Source organism: Thunnus albacares, chromosome 11 (genome assembly GCF_914725855.1).
Source record: "Thunnus albacares chromosome 11, fThuAlb1.1, whole genome shotgun sequence".
Classification (NCBI taxonomy): domain Eukaryota; kingdom Metazoa; phylum Chordata; class Actinopteri; order Scombriformes; family Scombridae; genus Thunnus; species Thunnus albacares.
The window spans coordinates 24,093,447-24,115,145 of NC_058116.1; the positions used below are offsets into that span (position 1 = coordinate 24,093,447).

Sequence of the window (21,699 nt, forward strand, 5' to 3'; positions counted from 1 at the left end):
GCTGAGGGGAAACTTACCTATTAACAAACACACCAATATGAGCTTGCTGGATAATAGTTGGCCCCTCATTTGTCTCTTTAAATGTTAACAGTGCGCTCTGTGTATTGTACAGAGCAACGAGAAGGGCATCAGAGATGTTTTTCTGCAAAGGATAACACGAGGCACTTTTGAAAAGGAAGAGGATGTTTATTTTTTTCTTCCATCTGCAAATTCAATCTGCCATTCAGAGATGAATTTTCCAGGGAAGATGGGTGTGACAAATAACTGGCCTTGTTCCAGGTCATTAAACTCATAACGACATTTGAGTCCAAGTGGTTAGTGACAGACATATTCTGCAGGCAATCATGTAACCATTCATTGTGTGCTGAGTTGAAGAAACTCAGTAACAGGAAACCACTCAGAAATAGACAGATTAGATGTAAATGGGAAGAAAAACAGACATACTGAGAAACCTTAGGTGATTAGGGCAAATTTTGTATTTCTTGAAGGGTTACAGTCACTGATCACATGTAATATTCAAATCACTCAACCATCCCTAGAGAAAATATATCTGACCAGCATGTATTAAGGTTAAACAACTCACATTGGAAGAATAGTCCAGGATATTGCTCACTCCTTCCACAATAGTGCTGGCTGCAATGTATATTTGTTTCTTGTTTTCTTCACTTTTTTTCACACCCATGTGGAGGAGAGACGAGCTGAGATTTGCAAACAATACTGAAGCCTCTTCCTGGAGTTGAGAATCAATAGTGGGCACACGGTCAAATACGTTAGGAAGTGTTATGTTATCAAGGACATTATAACACACTCTCACCTCTGACATCCTGCTTCAAATACATACACATTACAAAGCTGAGTGAGTGTAACCTTGTACTTCCAGTGGCTATTCATTACATAAAGCAGTGAACCAAAGTAAAAGCAGCACTTAATGGTTTCACAGTGATAACTGATTTATTCCTACCTCTTAAAATGTCTTTTTTTTAAATTGGTGTAGGATTAACTGCACAATACCTGAGCAGGGACATTGAGTTCAGCGCCTTTCTGGACGACAGCAGCAAGTCCACTGGCTATGACCTGAACTTCTTCTGGAATAATACTGGGAACAACTTTTACTGTACCAACCATTATGTCCAGCATGTGCTCACGAAGCTTGAACAGACAAAAGCATTTATAATTATGATTTATTTTGTTGTCTAGTTTAATATTTAGTAGTGCAACTAGTAGAAGCTTAAGTCCTCCACATTTACCATCTTGTCCTTACATCCTAACCTATCCTGTATTTGCGTCTTTTTTCTTAACGTTTTGTATTTATTTCAAGGTTTCTATTCTTTTAAATTTGCATTTTAATGTTTTATATTGTTTTTCTTTTTTAATATTTAATTCATTATGTAAATCACCTTGAATTGCCTTTGGGATAACTTAGCCCTGGTAACTGCACACAGAACTTTGGCGGTCTCATCGTCACAGTGAAGCTGCCTAATAGATCCCAGACCAGTCTGTCCACTGTAATTACAGAGACCCTTCAACTCCCAGTAAAACAGCAAATCAGCTGACCCCCAAAAATGTCAAAGTAATGGAGCATTACTAGGACTGGTGCCTGTAATGTGATTACTGCATTTCAAAATAGATGATGCTACTTACACTAATGCAATCCAGTACAATAACAAGATAGACCTTTGCAAAGCTTATAATGCGCAATTTTTCTTAAGTTGATAAGCATCATTCTGGAGGTTGTCCTTTGCTGTGTTGTGACATTGCATTGTATTACACTGCAGTATTTTCTCCTGCAGTATGTTGTGTTAGATACATACAATGGGGTCCAGTGGGAAAGTCTAGACTTTTGGACCCCACTGTATGTGCTCAGATATATATTCTAGTAATCTATATCTACAGTATTGTCCAGGAGTGCATTTACCTTTTGCCTATCATCCTTTTTCGATTTATCCGTTTGTTCATTCAATTTATTGGAAACGGAATTGAAGATCTGTCCTAGAGTTTCTCCTGACAGTAGGCCTTGTTTCTTAAGTTGAGCCACAGCATTCTTAACTGTAGCCTTGAGACGGTCTACAGAGGAGCTGGAGGCCGCAGTGGAATCCAGCACCTGAGGAGAAAAAGCCATTTTCTTACACTAGTGTAGAGCAAAAGCATAGAAACTTTCCATGGGTCTTGTTTTGTAAGTATCCCCCATTTTTTTAATCATCATGGTTTTGACACACCTGTGTAGTAATAGTGGTGTTTGCTACAAAGCCGTTATTTTTTGCAGTTGCTGTAATAAGCAGGTTGTAGTTGGAGCTGCTGTCTCCAAGAGGAAGGAATACAGACTTCACCTCATTGTTCTTACTGCAACGCACATGCTTACCTGTTCAAACAAGAAAGTCATGTAGATCAACGGATTTCTGGGAGAATACGCTAAAAGTTATTATCTGAATACTATGAAGAGTGAGATAACTCAGATTGTTAGAGTTAGATCAGTCCTCTTATTCCAAAAGTTTTGTCAACCTGAAATACTTACCTTGAGTCTTAAAACAATACCGACAGTTAGGACAGGGAATTTCAGTATCGCAAGTTATATTGAAAGCCTCAAGTATTGTACCACTCTTTGGTGATATGCTACATGAGAGGCCATCAGAATTCTTGTTGGTCACTTGTGGAGTTGTACCACCAGGGGTAGCAGTGACAGTTTTAGCACTGATAGTGCCAGGTGATGTAGTGGCAGGGCCAATAGTGGTATCAGTTTTTTCTTGGCTTCCTCCAGCATTTTCTTTAACAGTGGTAGCTGGTTTTTTGGTGGTAGTGACTGGATTCTCTTTAGGCGATGTCTCTATGGTGTATGTTGCGTAAATAGGTACAACATCTGCTTTGGTATAAAAGAAAAGGACAGTGTGTAATGTGTACAGATTATTATCTAAAAGAAGTAAAGGTGCTATTTTACAAAAACATGTTGATGTTAATGAAATACTTTGAAAAACAGTGAAAAGACCAACAACATTAAAATCATTCTTTTAAATTGAAATAGTTCTGGCTGTTCTGCAATGGTGTGAGTTAATTTCCTGGCATGAATTCAACTTCATTCAGTTAAAGGATCTACCTGAGAAAACTACTCTGGTCTCTCATTACTGCTGTATTTTTGCAATATTTGTACATACTTAATAATAATAATAATTAATAATAATTGGCCTAGAACTCAAAAATAATTAAAATAATTTACAGTGCAGCTTTGATATTGTGTTCCTGACACGTGTATACACACCAGAAGTTATCACCACAATGACATTCTGACCCTTAGACTTGGCCAGTGCAAGTGTGGTTCGTTTCACAGTGTATTCAGTCCCACCATTCTGTTTCTCTATAAGTGGCCTTGTCTTTGCTCTTTGGTAGCAGCTCCTTGTCTCAGCCTGCAAATAAATTGAAATTCAGTCAATGGTACATTGTTCAATTTACAGAATTAGATCTTTTAGTCCCAAACAATTCAGAATTAATGAAGCAGATCATGTGATGTTGAGTTGTCACACTTACTGGCCAGAACTTGTCGTTTCGTACATCCTCAATATTCCACACAACTGCTGGACAATTTTTCTTACACTTCAGTTTAATTTTTGTATCTCTGTTCTTGTTTCTTGAGTTACAGCCTTCAATACACTTGAGACTATGGCACAAGAAAAATACAGATCATTTGATTCACACAACTGAAACCAAAAGGATATCTAGTAAAACCATGTGTGTCATCTATCTGTATAGGGTATAATCAGAAACAACAACCTTTTTATACTGTATTTCATGGCTGATTGATATTTTAGTTTCTCTACTTGATTTATGAAAGGATATCTTCACAATGCAAAAAACCCCTCAAAATCCACAAGTGATACTTAGCCAGATAATGTGTTGAGGACACAAATGAGAATGTCAGTTTTAATTCTCTTAGTGATCAGAGTAAATACATTTCAAAAATATCAATTACCTTAGCCAATCTGGGAGGTTACTATTGGGGGTATAGGTGATGCATATGGATTTAGTGCGCTTTATGGCATTGTCTTGATCAATCACACTGAAATGATACTTATTAAACTGAAATGGATCTGGCAGGCAGTTTTGTCGAATAATGTGAGTCAATGTCACCCAACTACCTTGGCATTTACAGGGATTCTCTGTGAACGAACAAGAAAAGTCATTATACTGCTGTAACAATTGAGAGGCAGATAAAACAAAGTATAAAACCTAAAAACTTTCTTTTTTATTTGAGAACTAACAGGCCTTTTTTTATAGCAAGGAAAACAGGAGTGTAACGAATGACTTTTTGAATCATATATCTCAAAATTAATTGGATGGTCTGAGAGGGATCGATCGATCATCAACTTATTTGGCAATTTCGAAAGGTCTTGACATGTGTTCAGATACTTTGTCAACAACAATCTCTTCAACAAGGTTATAAAAAGGCAGTGTCATTGTTTTGGGGCCTGAAAGAGGTGTACACCACTTCCCATGCAAAGGTTGTAATCTATAAACTTGACGGGAGAATGTGCGCTCCTGAAAACTCTGACCCATGCCTACGAACATTTTGAGACAGGGGTAATTGGCGACACAGCACAGATGGTGATGTAATGAATTGAAGCCAGATTGTATAAGGATTCCTCTCACACATGTCATTTCACCTCATATCACACGTTAATTATAGATCCATTTTATCATAAACATTCAAACTAGCAGTTGTTTGTGCTTGTGCTTGTGAGCCATAACTATTCCATAAGTATCTTTCAATTTTAAAAGATATAATCTATATCAAATCAAATCAAAGTCCACTCAATATTTCATCAGCGCTGTCTCACCCAGCTGGTGAGGATGTTATTTGCCATGGACATGCAGCTTTAGCCTCTGTGTTTTTGCACAATGTCACTTATCAAGTTCAAGGGTCTTATTTTAAAATGAGTCAGCTGGACTGGAGACCATTTTCAACCGACTCATGGAACTTACATTAGCTTATTTAGCTCGCTAGCTGTAGCTACAGCTGATAATGATAATAATCTGCTGGGCACAAATGTCATTTCAGCTGACAGAGTCGACAGCCGGCTAGAAATGAGAAGGTAATTTTGTTTACCTCTATCTGAAATCAAGGACTCACTGTTCCAGAAATCACTAAGAACAGACAGGCATAGCAAGTGTAACTAAGGGGGATAGGGCTTAGCAAACTACTTCGCATGTTTTGGCCTATACAGCTCAGTCAATCAACACATAAAGAACACATCAACATATATAGAAAATTGAGTAGAAAAAGCATAATTCTTACTGCACGCCCACTGGCATCGTTTGCCCGAGCCAGGTGGTACAAAAGTGTCACTTATTGAAAGTGTGACAGGTGTATTTTTGGAAGTTACTGAATCTGAAGGTGTTGCAATGATTTCGAGTGGAGCTCTGGCAACTCTAACATGTTTCTCTCTCTGAAAGTTAAAATAAACAAAGGATTTATAAATAACAGTATATACTGTATATAATATATTAATATACAGTGGGACACCCCATATTTCTGCTAATACAAATAAAGTAAAAGGAAGACATTTTACCGGTCTCGTCAACAAATAGTCATTATGACCATTTAGTTTAATGACAGAATCTTTATCACAGGCAGCCAACATATCCACATCCACTTCCAAAGAGGAGAAGACGTTCCACGCTCGGAGTCTCACTTGCAAAGATCCTGTAACAAAACATTCACTCATGAAAACAAAATAATCATCAGCTCATATGAATAAATAACCTGAAACATAAGACAATACCTATAATGATTCTGTATTACTTATTTAATGTCAATTTCTGATGTTACAACACAACACCACATGAAAATATAATTGTACATTATTAACATTACAGATGGATGAAAAAGAACATGTGGAGACAGGACTGGGCAAGACCAAACACTGCAACACTGCGAATTAACCAGCAGGACTGCTGAATAGGTTTTACTGTGTGGGTGTGGTATATGTATATGTATCGGTGGAGTGATGAGCAGTGATGGATGATAGAAAAGAAATTAGATCTGAAAGTACTGTAGCAAGAGGGACCAGGGATCAAATGATTGAACATTGTCTTTTAATGATGCTGTGAGTTTCTAGACATTTGAATAATCTGTCATAAGGTTTAACAGTATTTTATACATTTTTTGGTTCTGTCTTTCCAGTTTTGTAATATTGGCTTCTTCTCTTCTTGGCTGTGGTCAGTGAGATTAATAAGAACAGTTTGAGATGTTCAGGAATTTGTAATGCAGCGAGAAGCAGTACATCAGTAGGACACAATATTTGGATATACTGAAAGTAACAGCGGTCAGGTATGTTATATTTGTTCTGGAGCTGTTCGAAGGTCAGGAGGAAGGCACCAATGGATACTACACTCTTTTTCCATGTTGAAAAGACAAGGGGATTCATTATTAATTAAAAATATTGGGTTGTGCCAGAGTAGATGGTGAAAGATTATAGTTAAGGCTTTCATTGGCTGTCCATCATACTGTTAGAGTGGTGTTGATAATGATTTTATTTTTGTGACAAGTATCGGTTGTTTTGGATTTGTCCGGCTGAATTTGTATTGCTTGTCCAGTATCATAAAAATCGTAATCAATGCAATACGAAATGATGGAAGAAATTTGATGCACCAGAACCTCCAAGTTCTTTGGGTTTTTGAAGCATGCATAGTTTAATTTGTCTCCAGTAGAACTTTGTGACGGCACTATCAAGGTAGGTGAAGTTGGAACAGATATCAGCTAGATATTGAACAGTGTCCATTTTGATGGGTTTTGTTTTACATTTAAAAGGTAAATTGCCACCCTTCCAGTTAAATTCAGTTGAAGGCAGATTAATGGAGTAGCCTCACACTCTGCTTTAGTTGGTGATCTAATTGTGGACTGACAGAAGAGTGGATGGTTTGTGATGTATGTAAATAGTATTGTAAAGTGGAGTACGATCAAGAGGTGCTCTTTTTGAAAAGTGCCCTAACTTTTGTTATGATTGTTATGCTTACCAATTCTTTGAAATGTCACAGATGATTGGAAACTTTGTTTTTCTAAAACTTCTCTCAGGATAAACTGACCTTTTTCACCCCATCCATAGGAAGCTGTCAGTTGAGACTTTTCATAAGTATCACACAGAGGCTCCCTCAACCTCTGGGACCTCTGCTGTGTCATGAAACAAATTTATGACACCTGACTGGGGCACTTAATATTTTTTCTCTTGACATCTGAATCAAGAACCTCAGGAGGAATACAGACACAAAGAAAATAAAACTCATCAAGACAGTAATGGGATCAAAAGGATCGTGCCATTGTTTTCTCTCTCCCTGTCTCTCCCTGTCTCTCTACACAAACACATTCTTATTGATGTCATATAAGTAGTAACCAAAATAATCCTAGTTAGTCAAAGAAAAATTATGTTGTCTCTTAGATGGGATTCTAGGCGTGTCACTACTTTGAGCCCCCAAAACACCCCTACCTGTTGACAGACAAAACAGATGCATTTGTCTTACAGCGCCTTTTTTCTTTGATGGGACTCTGGCCTGTCTTGGAGTTCTTCAGCCATTTTATTTTTCTGTGCTTTATTTGTCTTTTATCACGTGGTCTCTTAGTTTAAGTCTTAGTCTGCATTTGTTTCTTTTCGCCCAGTTGCACTTAGTATTTTAACTTTAATGAAAGCAAGCTTTTTCTTTGACATCTTTTAATACTTTTTCACTCGGCCAACAAAATTACTTTTTAAGTTATTTGGTGAGGAAAGTTTAGTCTTTCAAAGTTATTTCAGAGCTCTAACCGACAAACGCAGGATGACAGATCAAGATTCACCCAAGGACTCACAACCATTGTTTGCTACCTCAAGAAAACCGTTTTCAAGCGGTTATCCGCCGACAACTCTGTCCCAGGGATTCTAGCATGATACTGCTAAGTTAACAGAGAGACCCACTGTCCGACACTTTCTCCACTCTTTCTCCGCAAAGTAAGCAAAATTGAATTCTATCAGCTGCTGGGTCATCTGCTTCTGAGTTGATGTTGGTGGTGCTCTGAATTCTTACATAAAAAACCTTAGAGAAGTGTTATTAGTTTTAACTTAACGTTCAACTATTTTCTGGTACTTTAACGTTTAACCCACATTACCATCTTTCACCATCAACTAAAACCCAAGTAATCCATTCTAACTTGCCCTTTAAAATTCATTGCATTCATCTGTTTGAGTCTATAATTACATATGTATCTGTGTTAGTACCTCATTTATTCATTTGTTGATAACATTTTGCTATAAATAAATGTTTCCTTTATCCACAAGTTTTTGTCTGTGAATGTTACTTTAAAGCAGAGAACTAGAGGTCAATGTGTCCAAAGAGCTTACAACTTTGGTTATGAGACCAAGTAATGTGATAATTAATAAGGTGGTGCCCCATCTTATGAGTGCAAATTAAAATTAAAATTAAAAATTAAGATTTATTCCTACACCTCCCCTTGATAATACCAATTTGGTCTGTGTGCATTAGAGATGAGATGACAGATTCCTGTATGAGTGATAAATCTTTGCTTATGATTGTCATGTCAGTGTTAATTAATAATATAGGATGGTAGTTAAAACATGGAGTGTGGGCTTTATCTGGTTTGGGGATTAGTGATATATAGGTAGTATGTGGAATGGTATCAGTTTGTATATTTTGTATATTTCAGATATCACTTTAGAGGACAGGGGTGGTATAAGGAGCCAAAACTGCTCATAGAACTCTGCAAGATAGCCATCTATTGATCTGAGAGATTTATTGATTAGCATGGGTCATTGGAGGAAGTGGTTCTTCAAAGTGTTTTGACTGGACTTAAGTGTGGCCCATTTGTAATAGTTTCTTCCATACCTTGAATTGGACGTTCAATATGAAAAATTTCCTTCCTTGTATTCATCTCTCTGGTCTCAGAGAATGAGCTGCTGTCCCCAGTCAGAGAGAAGAGGAGCAACACAGGTGTTCCTCGTTCAAGGGAAACACTGATGGTAATATCTGGGGAGTCTAGACAGTCACCCCTGACTGCCAACACAGAGGCCTGCAGCCCAGTTACATCCTCCAGCACACACACCTGCGAAACACATCCATTTTCATTTCATATCACTGTCAATTAAACTTATCACGACTGATGATGCACCGCTTTATTTGGTGATTCGGTATGAGTGTACAGGTCTGCAGTTAGGTTTAAGTTAATGTGTTTCCACTTTAAAATAAGGAATCACATTCTTCAGTTATAAAAGCTAGTGAATAATTGATCAATGGCTCTGATCTAGATGATCTTCACTACAGTGTTCATTCTTGAATAAGTATTCATACTACTAATACTATACATTTTCTCTACAATGCTGTTTCCTTTTTCCAAGAGGTATATTTAGTTATGTTGAGGTAAATTAAAATTCCTATAACTATTTTAAAACTGCTCTAAGACTAAGACACAGCTCTAAGACTAAAGATGCCTTCCATTGTAATATTGCCAAAAAAATAAAGAAAATAAAGAAAAGCCCTGGCAAAGTACAAGAAAATAAGACTATGGATGAGTTACAATGAAAAAGGAGAGCAATTATATCATTTGCTTCAATGACAAACATGACCAAGCTCGTGTGAAATTATTGCTCCGTTAATAAGACTTAAGACTTAATGCATCCACTGTGTTCTGCTGTTTGTGTAGAGGGTGGAAAAGATAGACCAAGTTTGTGTCCAGTGAATTGAATTTTTTAAGCCTGCATCTATTGTTTTCACTGCCTAGGTTGAAGTGACTAAGATGCAATAGTGTTGAGTGACTAAGAATAGTTGTTGTTGTTTGTTTAACTTGCATTCTGAAAATAACAAGGTACAGGAGAGTATCAGTTCCTTGTGTGAGGGGAAAGTATTGATTCCACAAGCTATAAGTGAAATTGCTGTGAATTTGTGGTCATTTGTGGTGCTGTAATTTTTATAATGGCGGCCACCAGGTGATGTTGGTTCATGTAAACTGACTGACTTGGTGCTAGGGAGAAGAGAAATATATGTAGGGATGTTTTTATTGTTATTTAACAGTTTTCTTCAATCATTTTCATGAATTTGATATTGCAGCTACAGTATGCAATTTCACTATCTTGTTATATTTTCATGCATTTGGCAGTGCAGCTGTGCAATAGCACTCCATTTATATAAAAGTATTATTAGGGCCAAGATGCTGGTAGTTGAAACAACTTACTTTCAGTCCGAATAACAGTAAACCAGTTAGGAGTGAAAGTCGGTTTGAATGTTAAGTGAGATGTACATGATGTCACTGAAATATGATTGAAATTGTAGCAATAACTGAACATACAGAAGATAGTATCAGTTTAAGGGAAAAAATGGATCCCACTCCTGATAAAGCAGAATAAAAATTGCGCTTGAGTTGTTCACACACTGATAAACTCATGTCTGCTCCGCAGCCATCCAGGACTGTGTAGCAAAATAGCTACTGGCCCAGGTACCTCTAGGCTTGAGGCCGGTAACATTTGCATATTGTGTATGCCACTAATTGATGGGATGTTATAATTAAAGGTCAAATTTAATTTCTATTTAGAAATATCTCCTCAATCAACGCCTTAATGAGATGATCAAAATGTTAACTTCAAACATTATATTTCATGCGTCACTAGCATAATCATAACAAAGACCCAGACGGATGATTGATCATGTTGATTGTTTTATTGCAGATGTCATATTTACTTATGTTAATTTACCTGCAGGTCTGTGGACACTTCAGGGAATGTGACCATGTTAGATGCATAAAGGATCAGCTGGTGGCAGCCAGGCCCGAGCTGCTTCACCATCCCTGGAGTCAGTGTGATGTTCTGGGGAACAATTCCTCTTACTACCGATATACTGGACAACATCACTTCATCACTCTGGATTCTGTAGGTCACATTTGTACCTGCAGAAATAAAGGGAAAAACAAAAGAACCTATCGCAAAATGGCAGTTCAAATTCAAACATTTAAATTCAAGTAGAGAAAATTAATGAAATACTAACACTAAAACCTGATTCTTTCCAGCAGTGATAGCAAATTGGACAAGATAATACATGGTATATTAAGATTATCTTAGTACCTACCTGCTTTTACTTCAATTTGAATTTTAAATGGCTTTCCATAAAGGGCTTTGCAGTTTGCTGCTTGAAAAGACAAGTCTCCAGCATTGCACCTGATGACTCCAAACTCAGTGATAGGCTCTTGAATTGTTATTATTTTCTGAGCTGTAATGTGTATGTCATTGCCGGTGCACTCAGCTGCCACATTGAAAACACTTGGATGAGTATATTTGTGCACCACACTGCTCTCCAACCTGAGTAAAAGCACATACAGAAGCAAATGCAGTGACTATGTTCCTCCTGGTTTCTGTAGAAGAAAGAGTCAAATCAGGTTACATATGTCACACATACCTATCAGTCTTGAAAAGTCCAATGAGAAGTTTTCTTGCCATAAAACTGTCATGGACTAGTTTTTGGACTCTTTTTGTTTTTGTTCTTTTGGGTTCCTGTGTTCACTCTGTGTGTCTGTTTAATTCCAGTTCTTTATGGTTATTAAGCCTGTTTTCTGTCACAGACCTCAGCCTTTTCTCCCTGTTATGTTAAGACTAGACTCTATGTTTCTGGACTATTTGTGTTTTGGGGGGTTGTGGTTTTGTTTGTTACAGATGGGGGAGGTTGAAGTGTTGTGTATTTGGGTGATATTTTATGTATGCAATGGTTTTGTGTGTGTCAGTTTATTGGGAAGAGGATAGTTTATTGGGGTTTGGGATCTCTGTTTTTCCCCTGTATCCCCAGCCTGTCTTTCCCTCCACACTTCCCTCCACACCTGCCCTGCATCTAGCCTAATTAGCCCTGTTATGGTACATGAAGATTCCCTAGTGTTTGCCTGTGTTTCCCCTTCCCTGTGTTCCCAGTGCTCCCCTGTCCGTCTCTCTCTGTGCTTATGTTCTGTTTGTGTTGGTGTGTGTGTTGGCCTGGGTGTGGCTCTCCTGGCTCCCAGCTCTACACACCTGCCTCTCATCAGTTCATCAGCTTGCAGTATATCTACTGTAGCTTACACTTCAGGCCTCTCACTTGTTTATAGTGATATTTCCAAATTTGGTATCGTTACTAACTGCTGTTTCTCTCTCCAGTGCTCCTGGACCACAACTCGCCTGCCTGCCTGCTTGCCCGTTCTCTAACCCACTACCACCTGCTCCCCTCTGCCAGCCCTTGCCATTCTCCTTCACACTTCTCATGTCAAACAATTCCTTTATCAGACGTTTATCATCATAAATACAGCAAACAAAACGAAAACGGAAATCTGTGGAGAAACACTCCATCATCTTTAAAATATAACAATGTGTCCTTATTATCTCATTTCATTAAGGGGTCAATTAAACCATTTGTAATTCCATGCGCACAAAAATAACAAGTCTAAACTTGAAATTGGTTATTGATTATGACCATAGGATGTGCTATTAAGAGGCTACGGGAGGCTAAGCCTCAACAAAATGGTCATGAAATATATTGCTGAAGCTTTTTATAAATGATTTGGCTTTCTGATAATAATAATAATAATAATATATGTATTTTCTTTTCCTTTTTTATGAATTGGTAGGCTATTAGTAAGAGGTGGATATAGCTTGTCTTTCTCTCTTCCTTTCTCTCTATCATCATTACAGGTGTATTGCCTCAACTGACTGGCTTATTTCTGCAGTTGAAATGAATTGAATTCACTTTAATCAAAGGTGAACTAATCTGTAACCATGTCATGAGGCTTGTCTACCTGTCTACACACAGAGTGCATGGTGCACAGGTGAGAGGAGAGGAACAAACAGATAGGAGGTTCATTCAAATGAAGTAGCACAAAGCGAGTTGTTGGTATTTTGATGGAAACTATACCCTAGAATTTACACTGAAAACAAACATCTTAGAACCACACCTGTTTCTGGTGCAACATCACTCTTCTGCCTACCTGGTGATTTCATCAGCAAGAGCAAATTTAGCACTTGCAGCAACAATGGAGTAATGCTTAAAATGTAAATGAACTCTTTTGATCAAACACCCTCCAACCAGTAAATGCGCTTAAATCAGCATCAAAAATAATGTTAAATGAAGCTAAAGCAGGAACATTGATACATCAGGCTGCGTTTATCTCTAAATGAATTTGGATGATTCTTACAATAGGCCTATCTGTTGTTCACAGCTGTTTTATATTGTATGACAACATTCTCCCATTCATGAAATCCCTGCAACACGTGAAGACAGCAGGACAGATATGTTGAGAAAACGGCAGCTTCTAATTTGAGAAGTTCTTGAGAACTGTCCACTATGTTTACCTCCATTAAATCATGTGCAGCTTCTACAAATACCCACATATACAGTACCAGTCAAAAAGTTTGGAAGGTGTGTCCAAAGTTTTGACTGGTACTGTATCTCTGCACACATCAGACTTGTCTATTATACTCAATATTCAGCTTGTTATGCAGTGGATGTCAACTTACAGGAGCTCATCATTGCTGTGCATCTGACCTCCTTTAAAACTTTGTGTGTGTATGTGTGTGTGTATTTTTAAGGGATTAATGTTTTATTCATGACAGTGTAAATACTGTTGTGTCACATTTTGCAATATGATGTGAAAATTTACAACATCAGACACAGTAGGATTAAAACTGAAAAAGCTTAGATTAATGCAACCATGTAAATGGCTTCACCGACATGTTTTCATTATTCATTTTTTAGCGCCACTGCACCAATTGATTGTTAAAAATCAACAGCCTGTCAGTTAAGACTAAAATAGTCTTTTCAAAAATACGACAACAACAACAACAACAAAAAAAACATTTGCCACTTAATTTGCTAGCCTGTCCAAGCATGATGTCCTGGCTGAGCTTACGATTACGCCTGATATATTTCATCAAGGCAGCAGAAGATTCGTTATATTATTCAGCAGGACTCCAAGAAACAATGAAAGCAGTATGCGTTTCTAGTTCACTTATCATTCCAGGAATATATATATATATCCCTAAAGTGACTTATCTGAGAGGGTTTTTACTTCTTTTTTTACTTGATGTATGTAATCTGGAACACAGCTGTTATATTTTAAAATATTTAATTTCTGTGATATTTCCTGTCAAACCGCTGTTTTATACAGCATTTATACATATTTCTCCTAGTGTTAAGTTATCATATAGTAATATACTATTTATTGCAGATACTCAATAACATTATCAGCCGTTACTGCCATAGATTAGTCTACTGTTTTGTTTATACATTATTACATTCATCATGGATCATAAAACCCTTGTGAACTCCCTGTTCCTGTTCATCCTGCTCTGGATAGGACTGTCAAGTAAATGTCTAAATGTTTCAACTTAAAACACTGACCAAACAAAGAGGATCCAAGATTAAACTAACCAACGGGTTAGCATTAATGATTCTTTATGAAATGTTAATATTATTTTGTCTATCTCCTAAAACGGGTATTCCAGCAATTTAGTGTGGCACTTCCATAAAGTTGTCTTTTATTCACAAGTTTGGGGCAGAGTCCAACACTGGATTACATTTCTCATACTGAAACTCAGTAATGTCTTTTGTTAGGCCTTCCCTGACTGGTAAACAGCTACATCTTTCAAACCCCACACCTTCAGTTTATTACACATTCCTTCCATCATAAATTTGAATGCTCAAGTCCAAACCGAGATAACCCTGACAATATTGTCGGGATTATTTTCTCAGATTCAACATTGCTCCTCTAGAGCCACAAAAACACACAATATAACTGTTTGCACAGGCTGAGTAGTACTCCTCATGATGAGTAAACTGATGTTTTGTCCTGTATTACTTGTACTGTCTTACTATCAGTTTGTCAGTCATCTGTGAAGCACTTTGAATTGCATTAACCTGTGTGAGAGGTGCTTTACAAATGAAGTTTGTTTGATTGATTAATGTGTAAAATGCGTAAAAAATGTGTGTTTCTTTATTTTTTTTTTTAGCTTAGTCATAGACAGTCTGTTTATCTAAGAATCTATAAAAGTTAAGGCAAATTCATGGTTGCCGCATCCATGTGGCTGAGTACAGCGTAAATTTTATTATCCGCCCATGTCCATGAAGGTCTGGACTCTATGCACTACAAGCACGCCAATTGTGTATGTTGAATGCTTGTTTCATATACTGTATGTGAGCACTGTATTCCCCATCCATGGTCCTATTCTCATTAAGCGGTTGCACACGCTATTTTCGACTTACATCATGAGATCATCATCTTTTCTATTGCGCATGTAGTATGAAGTATGAACAAAGCTTTACTCACCCCTCTTGAAGTTGTAGATAAATAACATGGCTGTCCCCAGCACTCAGCTTGCAGCTAATGTTTCCTCTGGGCAAATGTAAAAGCCACTTCACACCGATGGTGACATCACTGAAAACAGCAGCCACTGTACTCACTAACAGTGTGAGGCCTGGGGAGAGGAAATGACCAGAAATGTAGCAAAGTGCCTGTAACCAACCAGGTCTCTACAAAATAGACAAGCAAAGATCCTCATCAACATCAACATTAGCAGTCATTTGGTGTTTCTGTCCATCAAAGTCCAACATTCACTTTCCTTTTAGCTCTGCTTTGGTCTCTACTAACACCTGCGGGAAATGTCTGGCTCTTTAGCTGCTAAATGCTCCACTATGTTCACCAGCTTGTCACTAACTTTTTTCCATTCAGTGCTGGGAAGTAGCCTGTGTTTTAGTAGTGTGTTTTTAAAGCTTTTTCACTGGAAACAGCTTGCTGCATTTAGAAATGACATTGATTTAAAAGGGTGATAGTAAACCAAAACAGTAAAGTTGCTGGTTGTAAATCCAACTGCAGTGGAACAGCAGAGTGTGGTGATAATTCTCTGTGGGTCTGTCACTACAAATTACACTTTTACTCGTATTCATTTGATCCACTGTCAACATAAAGAGACTGATTATAGCAGCCGGCATCTAGTACAATCAGAGGTTCTTTATCTCAGTGCTCTCAGTGCTGCTTGTCCTCTATTGAAGCGGCGATGGATGTAAAAATTGTGAGTACAGTTTGAAACATTTATAACTGAGCTTTTTAGTTGATTGATGCTGTGACAGACCATCTTTGCAGTGGTAATCCACAGACAGGTAGCTCCCCAGCTGAGGACAGGGTTCACCAAAGGAGTCCACAAATCTTGCAACATGGCAGACCTGACGGCTTTGGCAGTGAGCTGAGAAACACATAGAGAAGATGATGATATCACACAGCAGTTATATAAACATCATTGATAGTTTTACAAATAATATGTGTTTAAAAATAAATAGGCCAAATTATACATACATATTTAGCAGTTGTAGTGAGAAAGGTCTGCGCTTAAACAACAACATGTTACTCAACTAGCAATCCTACAAATAATAACTCACGAATACATTAACATTCATTATAGATAAACGGCACTATAATGCTTCTAACATGAGCATGGAACAAAGCACTTCACACAGGCCCTGGAGTGCTCATATACAGTCTTACTCAAGGACACTTTGACATGTAGACAGGAAGAACCGGAGAGACGAGCAACACCGTGACTACTAGACGACCCTCCTGACCACCTGAGCCGCAGTCATCTCATCATCTTCACCATTACAAAACAAAACATGTATTTGTAAAGGTTATTCCTTTGATTCCTCTGTTATGAATTTAAGATTTGGTGCTACGGTATGTGATTCATATGGCATCAGGCTTTCACAATGTGAAATTCTTAAATCCAACATTAATTGTAGGCAGCAGGCCAGCTGGGGCCTTTTCTGTTTAAAGTCTGGATGTTGACTGAATGGGTTTCCTTCCACAGCCACAGCAGTTCACATTAATTTAAAATTCTAAATTGTTCCTTTGTGTCTTTGTCTGCCTATGTGTGTTAGCTCCTTGATAGACTGCTGACCTGTCCAGGATGTCCATCTCTTACCCAATGCATGCTGGGATAGGTTGCAGTGCCCCATTACAATGAACACAATAAGTGAGTAAGGAAGTATAAATGGATAGTACGCTTTTGCCACTGCTTAAATTCATGAGTCAATATTGACTCTAAAATTGATAGCGCTTAAGCTATCATTGTGTGGTTTATCTTCCAAATTTGCCCTGTTGGGCAGTCATTCTTTGCAAATAATGGCCTGGAGTGACACAAAATATATGCTTTGTGATATCTAGTAATCCCTTCCTTCAAAAGTGGATTGCAGAATCTTTTCATGAGACACAAGCGTTTGTTTTCCTGTTCCTTTTGTTTCCCTGTTAGGTAAGGCACATTAGTTCAGAACCCATTGAGAAGCTAAGAGTGCTTATTGTGCAGATCATATCAGTTAACTTGCTGTATTAGGTGACAGTATAATATTCATGCATACATCAGTTATCATAGAGATTAGCAACTAAATACTAAGGGAATAATTGATGTTTTTATTGCACACAGAAAATTATTCGACCACATTTTACCTGTTAATGAATCCAAAACATCCACCCAGCCACACTGATGTTGTGTGGATGTTGTTGTTGCAGAGGGTGTGGCTCGACAGTAGTGAATGTGCTTACGACCATAGAAACCACCATCTATCATTAACACTTGACCAGAACTACATTGCAGAGTGGTGTTACGACCTGCGCACACAATGGATCTTCCAGACTCTAGATTGCAAGAATACAAAAGCAGTACAAAATGGTGATTCACCATACAGTGATTCATTATGCTGTTCTTTTTTTTGAGTCAGTTTGAGTCAGAAAACATACCAAACTGGCAGATAAAGTGCAGATTTTGGTTGCAGTTTCTTGTAGCTTTCCATCGGAGACCTGAATTTTTCAGTATGTGTCCACAAGCTGCTCCTGGCTGCGGGCTGCTCACCCAGTTTGAGTAGGTGATATGTGAACCATCCAGCCAAGAGAGAAGACCTGAGGATGGAACAAACCACTGCTGAACATAACATATACATTATCTAATTTAAGTTGATGTGCGAGTAAGTACATTGACCTTTGTGGTAATAAAATTCAAACTCTACTCCATTTAATGGAAGTCAGGACAATATCTTCACTTCAAACTATCCCTAGTAATTGTTCAACAATCATTTGTAAATCTTTTTTACTACTACACTTTGATATCGGGAGATGTATATTTAATGTACTGTGTATTTGAGTTGGTTGTTATTTCTGAAATGAGAGATTTAAACAATGACCTTAATGGCAAATAGAAAAAAGAAATAGGAACATGATAGATCAAAACTATGAGTGTACGTACTCATTTCTCCCTCTGCTGTGATGAAAAAAAAGGCTTAACACCAATTAAGAGGCTGTAATTATTGAGCAGTGGAAACTGAGAATGATGTCTCGGTAGGCACAGGAATATTTTCTGAGACACAGACCAAACTGATAATAAATTATACACAAATGCACCAAATATAACGAAATCTGCAATGTTTAACTGTATTCTCTTCAGTGGTACACCACAAAATAAAATACCAAAAATAAAACTTAAGTGCTCCTCCTGTGTCTTTTTGTTGGTACAAACCCTTTGAACTCTACAATAGAAATGGTCACCAGTGCCTACAGTGGTATTTTTGCTTATTGTGATGTCATTTCTTAGAGTATCTTCAAATGCTTTATATCCCTAAAATCTCTACAACCTAAGCTAAAAAGGTTATGTAAATCAATAAAACATAATAATTGATAAAAGTATTGAAATATTGTGTCATAAATAAAAAATGTTTTTTCAATAAATTTTACTAAATAAACACACAAAACATATTGATTCAAAACAATTCTGAATGTAGAAACATGAACAAATTATTTAACGCTCCATAAGTTATTTGAACTATGTACATTTTTTTAGTTTTTGGGAGATGCTCATCTTTATGAGCAGAGTGCAAAGACATTATTTCATCTGCAATAGAAATATCCCTAAAATCTGTACTACCCTAACCTTGCATAACCCTGGACAGGGGTGGTTTTGTGTGCCGATGCTCAGGGGGTGTTGGGAAAGATGGTGCCAGCCGCTGTATCCTCTGTCGTGAAGTGTTGGGGTGCTGCACTGTGCCTCTCAGTGGTCCAGCACCAGCAACCTTTTTGCATCAATAAAGGGTGTAACTGTTACATGGCCTCGGAAAGAGTTTTCATAGCACTAACGTTACACACTCATGTTTTAGGTATTGGCGCTAGCCATGAGAGGCGCCCCAACCGGGTCAGAGGGGATGTTCCCCTTTCTTCCCCAGGTGAGGCAAATAAGGGGAAGGTGGTGTGTGAGGCTCACTGGCAGGGCCCCTACACTCCGCTGCTCTGCACTGCGCACTACCCGGGCTGCGTTGGCAAGCAGTGCTGCTTCAACGCAACAATGCCATCCCACCACTGTTGGTCAGGATGGCATTGTTGCGGAAGCGTAGTGCCCATCCCCCTGTTCCCCCCAATGTTACCCCGCTGAGTAACCCCTGTTAGCACTGGCACTGTTAGCTCCTTTAGCACCTTTAGCTCTATTAACACTATTAGCTGCCGCCATTTCAGCTCAGTCACCGATGTTTAACTGTTTGGTCTGAAAAATGCCTTATCTCTCTCTGACATGAACTATTAACCCGCTTCTCTGCTCCTTTGGCGTCACCACTTTTTGCACCGCACGTAAAGTAATGTAATGACGTCATCAACTTGTGACACAAGCGTACAATGTGATGATGCAAAAGACAGAAGCCTTAGCTTTCAGCTGCAAAAAGAATGAATGCTCTAGTCATTATGTTTTTTTATTTAAGATCAATTAAAACAGGATTATGTGGACAATGACCTCCCGCTGCCAGTTTGGGAAGTCACAGAAGGTTTTCATTATTACTTGATTTTATCCTTTAACATATATATGTAGAAATAATTGTCTGAAGTCTGTCCCAGCTCCCAAAAGGAGGCAAAATGAGTTTTGTGCCATAAAAATGTATTCTTGATAATGTGTTCATTTTTACTACTGAAATACTGCACATGCTTTCATTGCTGACAAAGCTTCGAAAGCTGTTGTAAGATTTTTGTTTGGCTTTTACCACTAAATGAGATTCTATTTTGTTGTGTTTTAGTGCTTGCAGTCATGTGCTAGAGACGTACTCATGAGTAACTTGCAGCAAATATTTGTCATATTAAAATCATCTGTCTACGGTGGATAGAAACAATCAATTACATGCTTGAGTGCAGTTTCAAATTTTTGCCTTCCTACCTTCACCAGTTGGAGAATCTTGCAGTTCTGACGAAGCAGGGGGTGCTACCCCAAGCCATATATCCTTTTTCGGGTCCAGGTGTCTCTGAAGGAAATATTGAGTGTCTTCATTTGGAACAAATGCAAGGTGTCCACTGTTCTGCTCACACCAAGCCTGAGCACTGAAAAAAGAGTGCTTGAGATCCACAAACTCATAGCAGGAACCTCCGAAGGCCTTCTGGTATTCTGGACAGGAAACAGTAACCTCTGTCTTATCTTCAGTCCAAGACATACAGCTGAGTGTCACCAAGATCTGCAGGTGCAGAATTGTTCGGCACATCCTCTCTTCAAAAATCATAGTTAGACTCACATCACTCTGCTTTCAGTGTAGTGGAAATAATAAGACCACTTCATCCTTTTGTCTAATGTTCTCATGCATGGTGACATCCTGCTTTTAAATGGGTCTGACTAGAGCCTTTCTCACACACCTTTTTCTGGATTCAATGGACTATTGTTTACCTAACAGCCAGGCTCTCTCAAAAACCAATGGAGCACAAACAGAGCTACAAAAAAAAGGAGGGTGGCTTCAACCAGATGGCCGGGTAGCTTAGGGATAGGGTTTACCAATAATTTAAACCATTTCATAAAAAAGTTCAGAGGTCTATATTTTTTTTAAAATATGCTGAATGTTAAACTATTTTTTTTTTTTTTTTGTAAAAATGTGAGTGCTAGGTTTAAATGTTCAGTCTATGGATGTATTAAGAGCTACCACTCAGCCTTGCTGCCTATTTGTCCTAGTGGCCACTCACATCATGAAACGAAAAAATACCCAGTGGCATCAATAAGCATTTTCACTTTCACAAGACTACCAAAAAAAAAAAAAAAATAGAAACTGTTGGCAGGACACCTTGAACTGCACAAAAGATCTATTATTATTCCTTATATAACGTTTTTTTTTTTTGTTTTTGTTTTTTAAACCATGAAGGTTTTATATTTGTAAAACTTTCCCAAGGCCAACATTTTTTCTGTATGTGAGGTCATCTCAATGTAAAGTCTATGAGCCAAATAGGACATCATGGACATGTGCCAGTAGGGGAAAAAAAAACCTCATAATACCCATGTGAAATGCAGTTGCATAACATGGAAGCGTATGCACTCGGTGAGCAGTTTTCATTCAAGTGAGAAGGGGACATTTTGGAGTCTGGGTTCCACTTCTTATAGTGCATCCATTTGAGTCACAACTACACTCTATTTCGGGCGTTCTATCAATCATAAAGAAAAAAGCATCCCACTTCCAGAGAGAAAATAAGGCCCCTCTTCTGTGAGGAGAAAAACATGTAATACCAAATGTAGGAGGACAGCTTGCTTGTTTTTCTGAACTAATATTTCTATTCCTCAGAAAGGAAGACAGACTTGTTTTCCTGTTTAAGGGACAAACCTTTCTTTAATTCTCACCCAAGACCTACACGAACTGATCTCTTGGCCCTAGTGGGGGTCTGTCAACATGATAATCGAACACTGTGTC

At 38.0% G+C, this 21,699-nt stretch overlaps 1 protein-coding gene across 1 annotated transcript in view; it reads right to left on the reverse strand.

Moving 5' to 3' along the window:
• The window catches only part of LOC122992646 (polycystic kidney disease protein 1-like 2), a 47,000-nt gene extending 26,468 nt beyond the window's left edge, over positions 1-20,532 (reverse strand). The window contains exons 1-17 of the mRNA XM_044366509.1: positions 20,196-20,532; positions 17,753-17,911; positions 17,462-17,650; positions 16,098-16,208; positions 15,296-15,443; positions 12,156-12,231; positions 11,413-11,507; positions 11,086-11,315; positions 10,716-10,906; positions 8,857-9,073; positions 5,556-5,689; positions 2,513-2,999; positions 2,217-2,359; positions 1,916-2,101; positions 1,012-1,149; positions 584-730; positions 18-142 (exon numbers count right to left, since the gene is read on the reverse strand). Coding sequence (XP_044222444.1) covers positions 18-142; positions 584-730; positions 1,012-1,149; positions 1,916-2,101; positions 2,217-2,359; positions 2,513-2,999; positions 5,556-5,689; positions 8,857-9,073; positions 10,716-10,906; positions 11,086-11,315; positions 11,413-11,507; positions 12,156-12,231; positions 15,296-15,443; positions 16,098-16,208; positions 17,462-17,650; positions 17,753-17,911; positions 20,196-20,532 — 3,113 coding nt within the window. The remainder of the gene's footprint in view (positions 1-17; positions 143-583; positions 731-1,011; positions 1,150-1,915; positions 2,102-2,216; positions 2,360-2,512; positions 3,000-5,555; positions 5,690-8,856; positions 9,074-10,715; positions 10,907-11,085; positions 11,316-11,412; positions 11,508-12,155; positions 12,232-15,295; positions 15,444-16,097; positions 16,209-17,461; positions 17,651-17,752; positions 17,912-20,195) is intronic.
• Positions 20,533-21,699: the final 1,167 nt, after the last annotated feature.